We start from the raw sequence: 21770 nt of genomic DNA on the forward strand, positions 1-21770 counted from the left end.
TAACATAACCCAAACCTTTAACATATGTGATCCTGTGTGAGTTCCTGGTGAAACAGACCAATAGACTTCCCTTCTTAGGCCTTGTTCACATCATTGTGTTGTTTAATTCAGATAGTTTGCTTAGATCCAAACTTTCTGACTTGCTGGTTTACATCCATATCCATATGTCCTGATCATACCTGCACCCTGAAATGACCCTCATACATGCAGTCAGACCAGTAATATCATGTATCTCAAGACCATTAAAGAGGAAGATATCTGATGTAGGACCATGAATGAAAGTGGTTCAGATCTGGTTTAAAAAAGGACAGATTTGTGTTCATATCTATATACATTCAGATCTGGATCTCATAAAGGCAAGAAAACTGGCCCTGTTCAAGCTGGTAATGTGAACATAGCCTAAGGGTGTTTTCACACACAGTTCTTTTTAAATGAACCGAAACGCCAATTCTGTTAGTGAACCTGTTTGTGAGTCTGTTTAAAATGTGTGCATCGATTTTATAGATCTGTAGATGCCATATATAAATTATCTTGTCCCTGATGTGCATGATCAAACCAATAACGTCATGTGGTTTACGAACTTTAAAATAAGACTGAAACCCAAATTACACACTCTTACCTGTGTGTGTGTGTGTGTGTGAGAGAGAGAGGGTAGTGCATAGACAGTGGGAAGAGGTGTAAAATAAAAACACATGCATTCTGTTCTGACTGTTCTCATTAGGGTCAGAAATGGGAAATGTGGCTGGTTTAGGGCCACATGAAAGTGGCTTAGATCTGAATTGAAAAGGTTAGGTTTGTATGTCCGAAACATCTCTAAAATAAATAAATAAATATTCAGATCTGGGTCACATGAAGACAAAAACAAACAAAAAAAAACCCTGAATCCAGTTCAAGCTGATAATGTGAACGTATCGTTAGGGTGTGTTCACTTGGAGCTGAAACTCTATCTATATAGGCCTATATGGACATCCCTATTTTTGCTGTTTACATTCAGCTCAGCATAGATTTAAATGTTTGTATAAATGGTCAAACAAAAGTTGGTATTGAAACAGAATGAAACGCATAAATGAAGTGGTGCGATAGTTAAATAATAAATACAATAATAGAAATTGCCAGTAACATTCAAATATCCTCAATTAACTGCCTAAAGCTAAGTTATATTAGCAAATATAATGTTGAATGTTGAGTTAGAAAAGGTGTTTCCAGTCACACACGAGCATACTATGAAAAAAAAAAAAAAATAAATAAATTGCTAAGTGGCAATTGTCAGGGTCCGAGCACGTTGCACTATTATGGAGCCAGTATAGAAAAAAAACATATGGCCTTAAAATGAATGAATTAATTTTTAAATAATTTAATAAAACCTGACCTTATTCATATATTACAGTGCTGTTACATTAGCACTTAAATTGAGTGTTAAGAACAAAGCATGTTTCCTGTTTGTGTACCATGCTGTCTCCTCAGCTTATTATTTATTTATTTATTTATTCATTTATTTTTATAGGCGCTTGGCCTTTGGGTACCTGTTTGCTTAGTGGCTATACTTAGGCCTGCACCGCTCTGAGGCCCCATGGCACATGTTTAGACTTCTGAGGTTTGAAACGTCTCTCTGGTGCCTGTGGTTTTGACACCTCCTGAAAACTGCACACACTCTGTTTTTCACACACAGTTATCTTCAATCAGGTCTGGTCAGAAAGCCACTACATTTGAATGAGAATGCGAGACAGCATGACTCTCACAAGGTTAGTTTGATTCACAGATTCACCTAGATGAGCTTTCACGAGTTTAGAAAACGAGCCAATTGGCTTGAAGCTGTGTGTTTTTTCTTTGCCCCCGAAACAGTGAAACAGAGCAGCTGTTCCTGAGTCAGTGATGTCGCTCGTCTCTCATAGTTGTGAAATGTAAACTCCCTGACTTTAACTGTTCACTGAACCACATTCCCCCCCAGTATCACACCAGTACTGCCCATACGTGCCCCATTTTTGTGCCAGAAGTGAAGTCAATAGTGGAGTGGTGGAGTCACGTGACCTCAGCTTAGCTTCGGTCACATGGCTGTGGTCAGTCAAGGGAATGTCTCTGGTGTGTGTGGCTGCGGGTGCACAGGAACCGGGTTGGGTGTTGTGTTTAGCAGCTGTTAGAGGAGCTTTTGAAGCATCATTAAACTCAACTGCTTCAGTCAGAAAATGTGTGTGATTCTGCGTGTGTGTGTGTGTGTGTGTGTGTGAGAGTGAGACAGATGTTGCATTTTTAGATAATTTCATTTCTCTGCAGTTCTGTTACACATTCAGCCACATATTCTCTCTCTCTCTCTCTCTCTCTCTCTCTCTCTCACTCACTCACTCACTCACTCACTCACACACACACACACACACACACACACACACACACACACACACACACACTCTCACTCAATCACTCGGAGATGATGTGCAAAGCTCTAGTCATTGGTTGACCCGTCATCTCGCACGACAGTTTTTATTTGTTGCTAAATCTCTCTCTCTCGCTCGCTCTTGCTCTCTCTCTCTCACTCTCTCTTGCTCTCCTTCTCGCTCTCTCTTTCACACTCTCTCTCTTGACTTCAGCTTAATCCTTTTGTATTCAGCCGTGACTTATCATTCTCTCTGCAGCTCTTTACCTGATACACACTCCGCTCACGTTCTCTAGCTGCCTAGCTCACTGTGTGTGTGTGTGTGTGTGTGTGTGTGTGTGTGTGTGTGTGTGTGTGTGTGTGTGTGTGTGTGTGTGTGTGTGTGTGTGTGTGTGTGTGTGTGTGTGTGTGTGCGTGCGCGTGCGTGCACGTGTGGGGTTGTGGTTTGACCAGAAGCCTGTGGTACAATGGAAGAGTTTGGCTTTAGGCCAGTGATGTACTGGTGTGTAACTCACACTGACTCTGTGTGTGACTGTGTGTGTGTTTGTGTGAGAGCCATTGACTGAATGCCAAAGCGTAGAGGGTGATTTACCACTCTGCTACCTGCGGCGTATTCAGTTGGCTTCATCCTCTAATGCATTGTATTGGCAACCTTTAGGGCCTGACTAAGGGAAATCGTGTGTGTGTGTGTGTGTGTGTGTTTGTTTCTTAGTTGTCATTCTTTGTCTTCAGTGGTTTGAGATCTGATTTCTCAGATCGAGAAAAGAGGATGTTGAATCCCCCCCCCCCAACTCACACAGCCTACTGGTTGGCTTCCCGTACTGGTCGGAGTGCTCTACTCTTACTGGAATCTGGTTAACCAGTACAGACTCTGTAGTGGCATCCAAAAGTGTGCCCTATTCGCTAAACAGTGCACTATTCTGGGAGTCCTGTTGTAGCGTTGGGGTGTCTGAAACACTCGACGATCAAGTGCACTCCCACATCATCCCATAATGCACTGAAAATAGCTACTGTATAAACCCTGCCCTCAAGAGGACACAGAATACCCATAATGCACTGTTCTGTATGTCCCAAAATGAAAGATGGATGGATGAATGGATGGGTAATGGAGAAAGGGCGTCACGGTGGCGCAGAAGTGTGTGTGTGTGTGTGTGTGTGTGTGTGTGTGTGTGTGTGTGTGTGTGTGTGTGTGTGCGCGCGCAGCTCCAGGGACTTGGGGTTGTTCTCTCGGTCTCTGGTTTAAGGCATTGTCCTTGTGTCTGCATGGGATTCCTCCGGGGCACTCCGTTTTTCATCCCACCCTCCCAACAAGACTTGCTAGGTGAATTGCCCCTAGGTATGAGTGTATGAGAGTAAATGGGTGTGTGGGGTATGCTGCAAAGGACTGGTGCCCTGTCCAGGTGGGTTTCCTGCCCAGTGCCTAATGATTCAGTGTAGGTTCCCCACCGGGACCCTGACTGGGTAATAGAGGAAAGGCGACACAATGGTGCAGCAGGGTGTGTGTGTGTGTGTGTGTGTGCCCCACAGCTCCAGGGTCCTGGGGTTTGCCCCCCCCCCCACTCCGCCTTTGAGGAGTTTGGTGTGTTCTTGTGTCTGCAGGGGTTTTCTCCGGGTCCTCTGGTTTTCGCCCCACCCTTCCAAAAACACCCAGAATGTGAATTGGCTAGTAGTGTCAGTGAACGGTTGAGTGCGCGGTAGCCTGCGATGGTCCAGCCAGTATTCCTGCCTTGTGTCCAGTTATTACTGTTTCGGGTAGGCTCCCGGACCCACCACGATCCGGACTGGGAAGAAGCTGAATGAGTGGATAATAGAGAAAGTACAGTGTCATATTGGAAGTAGGCATTAATCAGCTCTCATGCTCTCTCTCTCTATCTCCATCTCTCTCTCCCTCTCTCCCCCTCTCTCTCCCTCTCTCACTCCCTCAAGGTGTAACACTGGCCCCTGGGCCTGCAGGGAGAGAAGAAAGGGCGTTTGTTAAGTGAATTGATACCCAGCTGACTCTTCCTTTCCTCCTTTCTCCTCTCTTTTCTTCTGCCCCCTTTCTTCTTGCTCTTCCTGCTAGGAGGTAGAGACCCCTCTAGACGGATTAGGGGAGAGAGAGAAGCAGAGTGAAAGGAGATGTAGGGGGGAGGAGAGACAGAAAGAGAAAAGGATTCTTTTTTTATATAAATGTGAGCTCTGGCTGCAAGCATTGGCTTAGAGTGCGCACACACATACACACACACACACATCTACAGTGTGCCTTGGATAGTGGAAATAGGAAAAGCAGAAGGGTATATGTGAGAATGGGAAGGAGGGGGGAGGGCGGGGAGGAAGCGAGAGCGAGTGTGTGGGGCTTGATGGGTCACACTGATTGTGTGCATTGATAAGCATGTGTAGTGATAAGCTTCTGGATAGCTATTTCCTATTCACTTCTCCAGACTCTGTGAGGAAGAGGCCTCACACACACACTCCCGCAGCAGTAATGGCACACTCAATATGCTCAGGCACACAGCAGAATTCTGGTTGTTCCGACATGACGTGCACATTTTTGACAAAAAATAATTTGTGCTTATTTTGACTGATCTTATGAGTGTGATAATTAAGTGTGACTAACAGGGTTTGTGTATCCTGCACCAGACACACCACTTCACAGGGGCTTCCGAGATTATACAGCGTGCTCTCTGAAATGAGATTTCTTTGAGCGCTTGCGCGTTTGGTGTGATTGCAGTGCTAGAAATACTTATACTTAGCTGTGTACTGCTAATGGGGTCCACTGACTGCCGCCTTTTGCCCTATTATACAGCAGAGGCCAATGTGGCAGGCAGCGTTAGCATCCAGTTTGCACAAGGCTGTAAAGGGGCATTCATGTAGTTGTTCAAGAGGCTTTACTGTCGCTTCAGCCGCATGCAAGACCATGGTGCGAGGTTAAACACACTACACAAGGCTACAGACAGGGCAGATGCACAAACACTGTACAATAAATGCAAAATGCAGCATACAAAAGTATTGAGACACCGGCTCATTCAGTGTTTTGAGGGGGGAAAGTCTCTACTGTCCACAGAAAGGCTTTCTATTAGATTTTAGAGCAGTGCTGAGAGGATTTGATTGATCACATTCAGTGACAAGAGAGTTAGTGAGGTCAGGATGTTGGATGATTACCACCCCACCTCATCCCCAACTCCCCAGCACAATCCCACTGCTCCACAGCCCAATGCTGGATGGGGCTTTATACCTCTCTAGTCCATGCCTAATCCCAGGCATTTATAATGTTTATCAGCTCCAGAGTGTCCTATTCTACTGGCCGTACTTCTCTACAGGTTGTGTGTGTGCATTTGCACATCTGTAGTATTCAACATTTTGACATATAGTGGATGTAAATGGAAACTATGACCTATAGGTCATCCCCAGTTAGCTGTAGTGCTGCTGGACTTCCTTGGCTATAGAGCTGGTGTTGAGGGACCAGGTGAGCTTCTCAACCTAGCAGAGCCGCTAATGTTCAGTGGGCTTGGTCATCTCTGGCTTTCTTAAATGTCTCCACATTTAGAGACCGGTGGGTGGTTCAGTCTACCGGTCTGCTACTTTGTCTCCTCTGTACCCTGACTCCTGATGAGACTGCGAAGCAAACTCCGTACACAGCCCTGGTGGGCACCAGTGCTCAGTGTGGTGTTGCTGGAAGTGCTGTTTCTGTTCCCGATTGACTGAGGCCTCCCTGTCAGGAAGTCCAGGATCCAGTTACAGAGGGAGGTGTTCATGCCCAGCAGGCTCAGCTTTCCTGGCGGATGTTGAGGGACCGATGGGATCGAATGCTGAACTGAAGTCTGTTAAAGTGCTGAACTGTTGTGTGTTCTGTAGTGCAACAGTTTACCCTCATCCTGAACCCCTGACCTGCTAACCCAGCCTGAGCCAAGTGAGTGTTAGCACAGCTCGGCCTATTAACAGCATAGCCTGGCGGTGAAAGAGAGAGTGGCTAGTGTGTTGGATACCACTCTCGGCCACACACACACACACACACACACACACACACACACACACACACACACACACACACACACACACACACACACACACACAGGAGGTCGGGGTTTTTTCCCTGTCCAGACACGAGCCTGTCCTGAAACGATTGCCATTATTATCTCTCTGCGGTCCAGGGGGATTTGGCATTGCCCAGCTCACTGGTTCTGGTTTTATTCAGTTAAAATCTTTATTCATCACAAATGCCCTCCCACCTTCACGATGCGTCACCAGAAAGTAATGCTCCTAGTTTTCAAAGCAGACAAATCCTTTAAACCATTTTGGCAGTGATTCTTTGGCCTTTCATTTGGAACTAAAGAGGGAAAACTGGCTACACTGGGTTGTGTGCCAGGTCATTTTCCTTTTCATCTTCCGGCAACCCTTGACCCTAGAATTAACCTTTACAATACAGAATCCTTCACTGGGTCAGTGGGTTCGCCCTTAGCAACCTGGATCAATTCAGCAGCACGGTCTGGAATGTTTTGAGTGGAGCAGGGGGGACTGGATCACCAGTTGGGGGCTTAGAAAACCAGCAGTGCACTGGAATGTTGTCGCTGTTGTATCAGCAGTAATAACTCCTTAATAAAGCCTTTGTGTAGGACTAGTTGGGATTAAGGTGGAGTAGTGATGTTCCTTTGGAAATTTAGATGAGCTTATGTTGTTAATGGGATTAGCAGTTAGAGTATTGCTAGTTTTACTGCACTAAGTATAGTTACTGGAGTAGATATTAGAATGGAGCTTTTGCAGAATTGGGAGTAAACACTGATTTCAATGTTTGCTGCTTTGTTTCAGCAATTCCCAAACAACCGAGGGGAGGAATTCTCCACTAAACTGCCTAAAATCCCACAGAAATCTGAACACGGGTGAAAAAAAGACCAGCATCAAAGACCAAACTCTGGCTTTTCCGACTGCACTCCTGCCTGTGCGCTAGACATTAGCAAGACAGTGGTGTTGAAACTCCTGAAAATGTCTTTTTGTCCATGTTTGCTTTGTGATTGCATCATCCGCCCCCGCCAGTGTGGTGTTGAAGATGAAGGAATTCTGCTCCAGCCCACTGGGCTTCTTTTCTGGCCGGATTTGCGGCCGGTGCATCCGCCGTGTGTCCAGCAGCTCCCAGGCTGTGCGTTATGTGCGCGCTCAGTGTCTGACTTTACAGACGTGATTGCATGGCCGTGATCGGATTAATCCATTCAAACCGTGCGAAATGAGATGACCTAAAGAAAAGCCATTATCGTTTGACTGTGGCGTTTTCCACTTCATCACAATTATTGGATCAGGGGCTTAATGGGATGAGGTTGATTCGTTTTTATTTTGAGCGTGATCAAGTGTTGATTGGCGCGAAAGCGTTTCATCACATGGTGTTATTGCAGAGAACGGTTAAAGATCCATTGCAGTGTTTTTTGCAGGTTATTTTTCCTTTGCTTTTTTCCTTTTCCTCCCCACAGAGTGTTCAGATTTTTGGCCGCAGAGAATCAGCGAGAGCGTTTCTGCTTAACGCTTCCATCAGTGTGTTTGTTTTTTTGTTTTTTCTTTTTTCCCCGCCTTGAGAGCCTTGCAGACAAGTGCAACTACAGGAAAAAAAAACTATAAATGTTACACTACAAATATCACTGAATCCCACGATGCCATAAAGTAAATACATGGAGTGTTAGTGTGTTTATACTGTAATATTCCTGATGGCTTCCATTTCATCACAGAGATCACCCTGACCTCCCCTCGTTGTCGGCCTCCTGTGATTTTCCTACCTCAGACTATTTATCTGACCTGGTTGGTCCGATTTGGACATCCCTTGTTGTTTAGTACACTATTTGGACTAAAGTTTTGGGACACCTCGTAATCATTGAGTTCAGGTGTTTCAATCAGTCCCATTACCACAGAAGAATTCCAGCATGGTGCTGGACTATGATACCACCGCTGCAAGTCAGCCCAAAGTCAGTCGGTGAAATGTCTTTCCTCCTAGATAATCCACCATCAACTGTGAGTGGTATCACTCCGCAGCAATCCAGCCACCAAGTGTCAGACCACGTAAAGTGCTGAGGAGCATAGTTCTTAAGTCTCCAACACTCTGCAGACTCAATAACTGCAAAGCTCCAAATCTGCTGTTGGAGCTGCGAAGGAGGACCAAATCCATATTAATGCCTATTGATTTAGAATGGGATGGCGCAAAAGTTCTTGTAGGTGTCCCGATACTTTTGTCCATATTGTGAATCTCAAGTGGGAGAATTTTAAGGGTTATTTTGTGACTTGGGTGTAACAGTTTATTTGATTATTTACCACCCTGTTATGTTGCGCAAGCATTTATTGGTAGGTTTACATCCCTGAAGCGACCCAGAGCAATGCTGCCTAGCCTAGCTTAGCCTAGCATTACACTGTAACAACCCTTTGAAATAATTCCAGAGTTTTGCCTGATAGCACTGAGGGTCCGGTCGGCAGGGTGTGCATTCAGCTACCCGTAGAGATTATAGTAGGGTCTGGTAGGCTTAGCTTTCAGCCTAGCACCTGGCCAGACTCTGCTAGCACCTGCTGATTTTATAGGCTTTCCGGTTTGGTTTGGTGAACTCCGCTCTGTGGTTCGGTTCAGGCTGGACTGTTCTTGGAATAGTTGGAATAGTTCAGATCATGTCATCAGGCCTGATGGAAGCTGAATAACTCATTCACCTTTCCTTCTTCTCTTTTGCAGCCTCTGCAGATCGACGATAACTTCTGCGGGCAGGACTTCAACCAGCCTCTGGGCGGCACCAGCACCATTGAGGGCATTCCACTGTTCATAGACAAGGATGACGGGATGACCTCGGTGGCAGCCTACGATTACCGCGGCAACACTGTGGTCTTCACTGGCACCCGCACTGGCCGCATGAAGAAGGTAAGACACACCTCCTCTTTCCATGCGCTGGACTCTACTGCCATCTCACTATGACAGTGCTGTAAAGGAATTTCCCTGTTTAGAGTACAGGAAGGGAGCAGTATCTGGAAACTGGGCTGTTTCCTTTCTTTTCTTTTGTGAAATAGGCTCTCGTAGCCTTTTTGCTATGTGATAATGGACCTCGGATGGAAGTAGACACTGTGAAGGTTGGAAAGCCAACACAGTTAATACTATGAGCATTTCATCAAGACTATCAGCTAAAACAGCTAATCTAGAATCCCTTCTTTGAGCTCTAGTTCATCTCGGTTGACTGGCAACCAGAAGTAGGGTAGTCAAGGTTCTGGAGACTTGGCTACTTCAGTGGCGCCTGCTGCTTGTATAGTCATACAAAAGCACTGCCAGTAGAATGGGATCTTCTAGAGCAGCCGCACATAAGCCCAAGGTCACCATGGCCAAAGCCCCCCAGCATTTCACAGTGGAGCACTGGAACTGGCATCTCTGGAGCTCCATCCAATACATTTGGCATGAGCTGAAGTGGCATGTGTGTTCTAATCATAGAACATCGATATCTGATCTCACTAATGCTCTTGTGACTGAATGCTACCAAATTCTCACAGCTACACTATTTAAACAAAACTTTTGGGGCACCTGCTCATTGATTATTACTTTTGAAATATTCTATCCTGCTTTTGTTGGAGTAGCGGTCTCTGCTGTCCAGGGAAGACCTTCTACTAGATTTTGGATTGCATTCAGCGTTGATGAGGTCGGGGTGTTGGGCGATCACCACCCCAGCTCATCCCAACCGTATTGGATGGAGCACCATCGTACCGGAGAACAGAATTCCACTGCTCCACAATGCTTTCTACCCCTCTAGCCCACGCCTGGCATGAGGCATGGTGCCAAACGGTTCATATTTATCTGCTCCAGAGAGTCTATTCTGTTGCCGATATGTCTCTATAATGACTAGACAAGCTGTGTGTATGTGTGCATCTGCACATCTGTCTCAGCAATAGGTACAACTTAATGTAGCTGGATGCATTCATTAGAAGGTGTGTCCACATATTTTTGTCCACACATTGAATGTTACTGCATCTAGTGTGGAGCCTTCCCAGTAGAGCAGAGGCAGCTACGGCAGGCAAAGGAAGGACGAACTCCCAGTTTATACCACAGTCTAGTTTTGAGGAAGCGTTGAGTATGCAGGTGTGTCTAAACATCTGGACGTATATGAATGAATATGAATACATTGGTTTATTTGTTTTTATTTATTCATTTATTTATTCCTCAGATCTTTCTTTTCTCAGACATTTCCATGTACTATAATTCATCATTTCATGTATGTGTGTGTGTCTGTGTGCGCAGGTGTGCCCATTAAATGCTACTCTGTGTTGAACTGACCCAACTGGTCTCATTCTCTCTCTTGTAACTCCGCTATTCCTTATTGGAAATGGAGAGTGACTGCTTCTGGCAGCCTTTCATTTCTAACTGTCCAGTTTCTGCCACGGACTGTGAAGACATGTGGTTATGCAGCTGGTAATGCTCATCGCTAGCTCTCGAAATTCTCCGCCATCATTTCAGATGTGAGCGGAGAACCAATCGCTTTGATCCCTACGGGCTCCTCCGGGGTAGGAGATCCTGGTCGCATTATTCAGATGTTATGGGGACGAGGAAGACTGGAGAACGATCGGGCGTCCTTCCTGTATTTAGATTGACATGGCTCATATGCTAGAGCTAACTGAGCACTCCACGCAGCGAGTGGATATTTCCATATTCGCGTTCGATAGGCTCACTCTTTGACATTTTCATTATGTTTTGCGTGTGTGTGTATATGTGTTGAGGGGGGGCAGCAAGGGGATTGGAGGAGGCAGAAGAGACCACTGAGGCATCACATGATGGATTCACTGAGATGTGAAATGGAGGACAGGCTGTGGCCAATACCCAGGAGCGAGCGAGCATGTGCGTGTGTGCGCGAGTGCGAGAGAGAGAGCGAGCGCGAGATGAAGAGGGTACTTGGAGATTTAAGATGGAGATGGAGTTATAATGGAGCTTTGTATTTCATGAGCTACGCTACTTATGTGCTCCTCTCCTCTCCTCTCCTGTCCTGTCCTCTCCTCGTCGACTCCTTTTAACTATTTCCTCCGCTTCTGAGAGACGGGTATGGTTAGCATTTCAGAGATACTGCTGTTCTTATAGAGGCTGCTTATTAATTCAGCTCTTCACTGCTGCTCTACAGTACTGGGGTGGTTTTATTTGAAAGACACACAAGATCATTAGGGGTTCATTAAGACAGAATCGGGACACTTGGATTAGACTATAATGTTTTGGACTGCTGTTGGGGCTAATAAGCTGTAAATGCAGTTTATTTGGGCGTTAAATGAGTTCCAGTGGTGTAAATTATTGGTCCTCTGTTGAATTTTTTGCTAACTTGCACAGGCGACCTGAATTCATGCAAGCGGTCACTGCTATCTGTTGGGTCCGATGGATCACTGCAGACTATACTATATATGCGCTCCTCTCCTCTCTTGTCTTCTTCTCGGCTCCTTGTTTTAAATATTTTCTTTGCCTCAGAGGGACAGGCATGGTTAGCGTTTCAGAGATACTACTGTTCTTATAGAGACTGCTTTGCAATTCAGCTGTTCATTACTGTTTAAAAAATGAACATGTTCATTAGGTTCATTACTGACATGGCATCAACCAGTACAATGGATCGTCTGGGCTCCAAAAGCAGCTCCAACATAGTCATATGAGCTGTATGTGGAAACGCTCATAAAGTTTGAGCTCCTGAAGGAGGCGTTGATGAAACTCTGTTCTCCCAAATGCAAATTAGTCTAGCAGGTGTCAATGTTTGCCCTTTTTATGAGGAGGAAAAGATATCACTGAATGTGAAAGACATTCTGTCCCCTGTTCAGGAGTGTGTGTGTGTGTGTGTTGCGTGCACACGCATGCACATACATGCACACACACTTTTTTATTTTTTAATATATGTAACCAGTGCAAGTAAGGCGTGCTCGTACCCCGTCCATCCCAACACTTGGTCAAATCCGCAGAGAGCACTCTTTAGCATCACTGACCCCTCTCCTGTGATGGCCTCTCTCGGCCCACTGTGTGTGCCTCTTGATTGTCTGGACCTCGGAGGGCTCTTCAATCAGGCTAAAAGCGACGGCGCCGCAGCTGACCGAGTGGCACTGCGAGAGGGCAGAGACTGGTCAGCGATGGGCTCCCCAGTGGTCCTCAGAGAAGCTCAGAGGTCCTCTAATCTAGCTGTAGCTCTCCACTTGAAAGAGGGGGAGAGAAGAGAGGAGAGTGTACATGAGGGATGAAAGAAGCGGGAGCTATTTAATGAACTGCATTTACATTTTTCAAAAACAAATGTTTGTATTATTACTCAGACTCTGTGTGAGTTTTGCGGGTCAGAGCTGGGGCGAGCGGGAATAGAGGCTAGAGTGCTCTCGGGGGTGGTGGTGGGTTGGTTTGTGTGTGTGCACTAGGCTGTGTCATACTCGCTACTGAGGGTCTATAAAATAAAGAAAATAAAGAAGTCCTTGTGTTGTGGTGATTGGTGGCTTTGAATGGCTTGAATGAAATAGGGCCTGAATATGGGCTGTTTCTGCTGTTGAGGTAAAGAAGTGTGACAGATCAGTCATTTAAACACTATTACAGAATAAAACTATCAAATTTCTGTACAATTTCTTTTGACCCCGAAAGGGTTATGATAGGCTGTAATATAATGTATCTAATTGGACCGAATTGTGATGAACATGCTTTGTTAAATAGTTACTACAAAACTATACTTTAATCAAACTAAACAAAGATAAAGATTGTATGATTCATTGAATCATTTCCTAAGGAATCTATGTTGAATTGATTCTGGTTTGTTTGGTTGTTACCTACAAAATGTATTTAAAGAGAATCACAATGTAATTGTATGGAAGGTACAGATTTTATGATTCATTGAAACATTTCTTTAAGAAATGATCATTGAATTGATTGTTTTTTAGATTGTTACCTACAAAATGCATTTGAATCAAGTTAAATTGAACTGAATTGTGGCAATGGGAGAAAATAAACATGCTGAAATCCAGTACTGAATAGTCCTATATAAATCCTAAATCCTAGTCCTAAATAAAATTAAATAGTATTTAAAAGTCATGGAAAATATTGTATTGAGCGCCTGTCTTCATTTTATATAATAATATAAAACATAAACTTTTACAGTAGCAAGCTTTTTCATATGACCAGTCGCTGCCCGTATTTCAGATGACCATGCACATTGTACCTTGGACCGTTGGCCATGGTATCATCAACGTGCATTATGTTGTTAATAGCTAGCCTGGACAGTCTTTCAGCTGCTAGCATGGACAAACTATTCCTGTAAACAAATTATGTGAAAATTTTGATTCCTGGAATTTAGTTTTTTTGGTAGTTCAGAAGTCATGGAAGGTCCTTAAATTTGAAATTGGTTAAAGTGTATGAACCCTGAACCCTGCTTTGTTAGATTGCTACCTTCAAAATGTATTTGAATCAAATTAAATCGAACTGAATTATGGCAAAGGTAGAGATTTTATGATTCATTGAATCATTTCCTGAAGAATCATCATTGGGGGAGGAAGGAAAAAGTGTGTTGCATAGCTCTGGGGTATATCTCCGCTCACTGTCTGTGAGGAGTTTGGTTTGTCCTCCCCATGGTTTCTGGCTTCCTCTCACCTCCCAAAAACAGACATGGTAGGTGAACTGGCTTAATTGAATTGCCCCAAGGTGCGAGTGAATAAGTGTGTGTGCGCTACTCTGTTATGGACTGGCATCTGTCCAGGGGGTATTCCTGCCTTGCACCCAATGATTCTGGGTTGGCTTCGGATCAACCGTGACCCTGACCGGGAAGAAGCGGATAAGATGATGAGTGGATGGATGAATCAAGCTGAAACAAATCTAATGGAGTTTATGATTCATTGAATTTTTACCTAAAGAATCCTCATTGAATCGGTTTGTTCTGAAGCCGCGATGCCTCACCGATTCCTGAAGACTTGTTGGAATCAAATAATGTTCAATTTCAGATTTCAATGCAAATTCCTAAAAGAGGTCAATCATATTTAAAGCTGTTCAGGTTTGCTATAGAAATAGAAGTAATGGAACTGTTGAGGTTAGAGATTTACACCCCTGCTTGTTGTGGGGGTGGGGGGTATCTGCAGTAGTGTGTGTGTGCGCACAGAGGGGCCAGAGCAGGAGGAGGAGGAGGGCGCCACTCTTGGACGAGTGTGTGGGGCTTAGCAAGCTTCTGGGCAGCCAGAGAACAGATGGAGGCACGGACTGTACAGTATAGCTCTCCAGACAGACTGAGAGACAGGCGCACACACACACACACACACACACACACACACACACATGCACAGACATCCTGCTTTGGCTGGCCAGCCAGCCAGCCATTCATACAGTTGCACCCCTCCACTGTGATAACGTATACACAGATTGGTGCTGTTTTCCCTGTCTGAACAAGTTTCCACTAGTTATGTCTTTTGTCCTTCCCTGTAGGTGACTGTCCTCACTGTCCTTTTTCATTTTTATTTCCATCACCCCCTCTCTCTCTCTCCCTTATTCTTCTCCTATCTCTCTCGCCCTCTTTCTCGCCTTCTCTCCCTGTAGCTGTGGCGTCTGAGTGGGTTGAGTAGGTCATTCCGACACATTGTTTTTTGAGTAAATGGCTTCGCTGTCATCCTGAATTAGTTCAGTCAAGCACACACTACTCCAGCCTGCCCCCCTCTCTCTCTCTCTCTCTCTCTCTCTCTCTCTCTCTCTCTCTCTCTCTCTCTCTCTCTCTCTCTCTCTCTCTCTCTCTCTGTAATAAGCTTGTTAATTATAGCCCCATGTTCTCATTAATATTAATTTGGTCCGTCTCAATCACACTGAGGGGCTTCTGGTTCTGCCTGTAATCACATGAATGTCTCCTTTCATTTGATCTAGGAGCTGGTGTCACTGTTGCCATCACTGTCACTGCAGCGCATCTCCAGCACTTCTGTGGAATTATTGTGTAATAGTGGTCAGGTGTGTTGGGGTGTGAAATTGACAGACGTGGCAGAGGGTCTCTTAGAGCAGGCAGAGTTGTTATACTCCATGAATGGTGAGAGACATGCAGATTAAGTGTGTATCTGTGTGCGTGTTATTTATTTATATATAAATAAATATAAATATATATATAAGTGTACTGTACAGCTCAGTACAACAGTCACAGAATAAAAACCCAGAACGGCTAATGAGCTGTTCCTTTAATCCATCAGTCAGATTATGGCAGGAACTGAATCTGGCTTATGAGTGGCTGGCTTGTCGCAGTGCAGTTGGGGTCAGGAGGATTAGGGTACACATGCAAAATTAAGACACACCTGCAAAACTGCATAGCATCGCTGTCCTGCAGAAACCTCATATCTCACCAAATCCCCCAAAACTTTACAGGACAAGGAAAAAACCTTCTTAACTTTCAATGGAAGTCAATAGAAAGAAAACTTATTCCAGGGAATTTTGAATCTTGATTCTATTGGTCCATTTTTGGTGAAATCCAGAGACAATGTGAAGAACAGCTGCCAGCTTTAAATTATGTAAAAAAAAATAGCAAAAATGGAGAAGGTTTTTGTTCAGTGACTGTATACATTTCTGGTTGAAAACGGGGTCCTGCTGTTCTCATCTAGCTCTACACAATGAGTTATTATAGGATTATGAGTAGTATCATAAGCGCTGGTCTAATTCTCATTATTGATGATATGTTCTATATAGAGGGGACAGTATAGCAGTAAGTTGCCGTCATCATTATACATTGCCTCACACTGCGCTTCTAGAAGTGTACTGTGGATGTGAAGGGTGGACGATGTGGCCCAAATATGATAGTTACTTAAAGCCTTTTATACAGTAGTAGTGCAGTTTCTTTAAATCCGTCATTTGTTGCAGTATGTAATTAATATAGCTGCAGTTAAACCAGACTAATTATGCTCTCTTTTTAATGAAACATTAAAAAAACAGTTGAAAACAGTTTATCAGTGTTTAAGTGCTAACAATATTGAGATCATGCATCATTTTAATCATTACGAGGACATTTATCACAAGATTGATAAAATAGTGCTGTGTTGACCACCACTGCTAGACCTCATCAGTACTTAAAAGCATAGTGATCAGCCGCATGTTTCATTCCAAAAAGAGCGTACTTGGAGGGCAGAGCAGTAGGAACGATTTAACATAGATTTTTAGTTGGGGGTTTAGGATAATATTGATAAATCAAAGTATATTGTGATATGTTTTACAATACCACATCGCTTCTCTAAAACACAGTGCTGCTGCTTTTTAATGAATAGTTTAGATGCAGCAGTTGGTGTCGGACAGTGGTTCATTTTGTGTTGTGTTTAAACCCCAAACCGCTCTGGATCTTCAGATCAAGCTGTTCTGATTGGATAAAAAGAAAACCTTCATTTCACTCAAATGGTGGTTTTATGCTTCTAATTAGATTTCTCATCTTTCTTACAGTATCACAATATATCGCAGTAGATTGTATCGTAACCCCTGTATGATGATGCATGTGAATAGTCAGGTTCCTGCCCGTACACAGCCCCAGTTTTGATAGTATTTTTAAATGGCAAGCGAAGAGCGTTACTGTGACGCAGCTCCAGCGTCCTGTGATGTTACTCGTGTTAGATTGCCCACTCCTATTATAATGACTACTGTTGTGGTTCTGTTCCACTGACACACTAAACTGCTCACACTTTCAGATGAGTGCTTAGAGAGAGAGAGACACGACAGGCAGTACATACAGCATATCTCCTTTGGTTAAGAACAGATTCCATTGCTATACAGCAGCACGTCCCTCTCTTTCTCCTTCCATCTCTCACATACGCATCACATGTAACGGGTCTGAGTGTGTCACGTGTACCATGTGAGCAGACTTGTGTCTTTAAATTGAGCTCTGTAGTCTCCCCCTGATCAGGTCAGGGAGCGCTGTTTCCCCACTGGAACGTAGGTGCGTACGAGAACAGACGCGAGCGAATCCGGCGTGTTCTGTACCTGATGGAGCAGAATGAAGTCACCGCTGCCCGATTTATTATTTTTTTTTTCTTCTTTTTTTTCCTCGTTTTAATGATGCAGTCGTTTACCCAACTCACCGGAGAACGGAGGAATAGGATCCCTTCATCACGCGGTGTCGCACCACCTCTCAGCGGGACTAATCTGTCAAGATGAAGAGAAGTAGAGGGAGTAATGCATAATGGATGAGGAATAGGTTTGCTGGACTGGGTTTGTTTAAGAGGGGCCTTAACAATGCGTGTGCCGTCCAGGGGACAACGAATGTGCTGCTACAGCACCACATGTTCCACTTTTGCTTCGCATGTATTTTTCTGGAACACGGGCCACCCCTCACCCCCTCCACTTTGTACACACACACAGATGTGCACACGTTCGCGCAGAAAGGCACACCCAGAGTCCAAAGCAATTACTTAAATGATGCTGCTCTGGACACCGAGTCCGAAAGAGAGGCCATAATTGGAGCTGCAGAGGTAAATTACCTTTAGCCCAGAGTGACGGACACATACATGCACACACACACACACACACACACACACACACACACACACACACACACACACACACGCGCAATAATGGATCTTCAGACCATTGCTCTGAACCCCATGCTGCCATAATTAGTGTTCGTAGCATTTAAAGGAATAAAAAAAATAGCCCCCCTCACATTTAACACCCCCCCTTTTGATCAGCCAAGACATATTTAGTGTCTGAAATGTACCTTTTAAGTTTTGCACTGGAGCTACAAAGCTAATGTAGCATTTTTCTACCTTAAAAGAACAGCTTCAAAATTCATTGCGATTCTCTGCTGACTTGTAAAAGGCAGAACAGCGCCATCTATCTTTGCCACTCCAGACTGCTAACTATGCGCTCGCAAGGACTATGTAATGCTGAGTTTTAGCATTTGTGTAAAATCCTAAACAAATATGATTCCACCGCCTGTTCACATGCTTCTTTTACTTTACGGGATTGTTCTTTAGCTCTCAGCTTGTCCAGAAATGCATGTGTATAGGGTGTATACTTCTAGGAAATGTGTATACATGTGTATACTTCCAGGAAATTTGCTCAGAAAGCCAAAAAAAAAAAAAAAAAAAAAAAAAATCCACCTCAGGATTTTGTTGCAGCAGCACAGCCCAGGCAGTTGGAACAAAATCTTGAGGTGGATTTTTTTATTTTTTATTTTTTTGGCTTTCTGGTCCTGGATTTTATCACCTCTGCTCATTATTTCACCCAGTTTTTGCTTCTCTCTTTCTTAAACGACTTCAGAATCTGTCCTCGTGCCCCCTGTCTGCAGGAGGACTTAGTCTGGAATGAACTCCAAATCCCATAAATCTCAGCTCCCTCTCTGAACGAACCCGAAAGCGGCGCTTTATGGAATAGACAGGTGTCAGGTGACAGGTTTTATCCCGAGCCTTTGTGCTGTTTAATTGCGGCCTCTGGAGTTGCGCGGGGAGGCTGACCCAGAGCTTCCTCACGCAGGGGCCTGGGCTGGAGGTCCGCAGTAATTTCCCTTCACTGAGAAACTGGGAGATGACTGGGTTTTCTATCATTATTTGATTTTTTCATTTTTAAAAAGAGCAGTGGGATTGGGTCAGAGGTGACCGAATGAGCGACTTCTGAATGAGAAGCTTTTCGGTTTCTCTCGCGCTGTCTGTCTCTCTCTCTCTCTCTCTCTCTCTGTCTCTCTGTCTTTTCCTTGACGAGCACCAAAATAGCTTTTAATCCTGACCGAGATCAAATTATCACTCCTAATTAATCTGAGAAAGGCCTCTCGCAGTTTAAGCACTTTTGTATGTTAATCTGCTGAGCTATTACTTACAGAATTCAGCGAGATGATTTCTTTATTGTGTGAATTGCATTATTGGATGAAGCTTATTGGATTAAGAGCAGTGCTGGTTAATACGCACCTTTTAGCCACGTGGTTGCCTCACTCTTCCGTCGGCGTTCCTCTTCCCTTAAAGGGGAATTCCGCCGATTTTCCAAGGAAGCAGCATAATTCCGGTGGGATCTTGTAATTCTTTTGAAAACAAACCTTCGACCTAGATTTCTTTACTGGGGTGGCGATTAGGGCTTGGTTACAACAAGAACCTGGTGATATGGTACGTATGCGACATGTCCAAATGTTTGTGGACACCCCTTTTAATGAATGCATGCAGCTACTTTAAATGTGCAAATGCACACACATACTGCATAGCTGCTGTGTAATCCCTGTAAGGAGGTCCAGTCAATACAATAGGACTTTCTTGAGCAGATAAACATGAACCTATTGGCACCATGCCTAATGCCAGATGAGCATTGAGCTGTGGAACTGTGCTCTCTGGAATGATGGTTGGCGCTCCATCCAATACTAATAAAATGAGGTGGGGTGGTGATCCTCCAACATCCTGACCTCGCTAACACTCCTGGACAGTACACCCCAACAGAAGCAGGATAAACTTTTTTTATTGATACTGTTTCAGAAGAAACAACGTCAGGTGTCCCAATACTTTTGTCCGTAGACGAGAACTATAGATTCTGTTTTTGAGATACTCAGTTTAATTGTGATAACGACACCAAGCGTAGCATCAGCATACTGGATACCAAACTGTACTTCTGCATACAATTAAAAAGCACATCACCGTCAGAACAGCCACTGTTAATTGGATTGTTTTATTGCCTAATGAACACATTTTACTTCAGTACTAAACTTCCTGCAAATGCAGGAAATATGGAATACGAGTTTGATGCAGGCTTATATAATGTAATCAATTAATTCAACGAATAGAAGTTTTGATCATTGAGTTGAAAAGGTGCTGGACTTTGAAGATTGTTCAGTTTTCCTCTCTCTCCCTCTTTGTGTTACTTTAACTTGCTCTCATTCTGCCGGCTTGGGGGGGGGGTGTGTGTGTGCGCGAGCGCGTCAGCCACCATACAAAGAAATAGAGAATACAGATTTAGTTTCCCCAAGATTTCATGTGACTACAGTTAATGGGGCCTATTTTGGTCTGTGTGGACACGCTTGGTAAATAAAGTAAATAGACAAAAGTATTGGGACACCTACTCATTCATATTTATTAAAAAGAAAAAAAGTTGATCCTGCTTTTGTTGGAGTAAATGTCTCTATTGTCCAGGGAAGAAGGCTTTCTACTAGAATCTGGATCACTGTTGTGTGGATTTGATTGCATTCAGCGACGTATGACCCTACCTCAGCCCCAGCTCATCCCAGAAGTATTGGTTGAAGCACCGGCCATTATTCCACCGCTCAATGCTAGGGGGGGCTTTATACCTCTCTAGCACAAGCCTGGCATTGGGCATGGTGCCAATAGTTTCATGTTTATCTGCTCTAGAGAGTCCTATTCTATTGATAGTGCTTCTCTACAAAGACTTGATAAGCTGTGTGTGTGCGTTTGCACTTCTTTGTCAGCAATGGGCGTAGCGTAAAGTAGCTGAATGCGTTTATTACAGGGTGTCCACAAATATTTGGACATAGTCTATTTGTGTGTCTGTGTTTAGCTCTAGGAGATGTGGTGAGTTATTTGGGTACTCCTTTGACTGTCTGTGCTTGTATAAGAGTGTGTGTGTGTGTGTGTGTCTGAGTCAGCCTGGCTATCACATGGTTGTCATATGCTGCTAGTTTTGCTCCAGGTTCACATGGTCGTGTCCTAGAAACACACACATACATATAGACTCACAAAGAAGCCTCTGTCTTTCCCTGTTGTGCCTGGAATCTGATAAGATGCTCCACGGTCTCCTAAACTGAAACACACTCACACACTCACACTCACACACACACACATAACTGTATCTTTTTCTTTTTGACCTTTAAATTCATTCAGTTTTTTTGTCCCTGGACCGCAGGCCACAGAGAGGGAAAAAAGAGAGAGAACGCGCGAGAGAGTGAGGGTGTATGTGAGAGAAGAAGGGAGTGCAGAGGAGAGAGATGGAGAGCACAGCTATTGAGAGTGAAAGCTTGTCATCTTTTCATTTCATCTTTTCATTTGTACTGAAATATTCATGATTATCCTGCTCTGACTGCCCCCTCTGAGGAGGCTTTTAATTCCTGTCACACACTCGCGCACTCTCTTCCTCACACGCTCTCACTCTCTCTCTCTCTTTCTCCTCTCTCACACACACTTGCATGCTGCTGCTGTCTGGCAGAGAGATGCAGAGTCGGGCTGTGTTTTTCCTCTCTCTCTCTCCCTCTCTCACAGTGCTGTATATTTTACATACTGTGTAAAGACCCCTGCCCTGGGGCTGCACAGTATATCAGCGGTTAGTCATTATAGAGATATTGGTCTTCGCGATGCTGATACTGAATAGGGCTGTGATATGTAAACAACCCCTTGTGTTGTGTGCTGTGAGCCTCCTGACCAGACTGGGCTTTGTAGATGATGTGTGGACCTGCGACGTAGATTCATTCCCACGGAAGTGTCTTTTTAAGGGCTCGTATTCTACATTTTTATTTATTTTATTTATTTAGTATTGTTTGTTTGGGGTCTGCTCATTACGTTCATTTGGGTTCAT

The 21770-nt window shown here is 44.2% G+C and overlaps 1 protein-coding gene across 1 annotated transcript in view; it reads left to right on the forward strand.

Annotated features, from left to right (window-relative positions):
• Positions 1 to 21770, forward strand: part of plxna1b (plexin A1b) — a 212870-nt gene that overhangs the window by 51629 nt on the left and 139471 nt on the right. Inside the window, exon 3 of the mRNA XM_072684612.1 lies at positions 9042 to 9224. Coding sequence (XP_072540713.1) covers positions 9042 to 9224 — 183 coding nt within the window. The remainder of the gene's footprint in view (positions 1 to 9041; positions 9225 to 21770) is intronic.

The sequence above is a fragment of the Salminus brasiliensis genome, chromosome 7, assembly GCF_030463535.1.
Source record: "Salminus brasiliensis chromosome 7, fSalBra1.hap2, whole genome shotgun sequence".
NCBI classification, from domain to species: domain Eukaryota; kingdom Metazoa; phylum Chordata; class Actinopteri; order Characiformes; family Bryconidae; genus Salminus; species Salminus brasiliensis.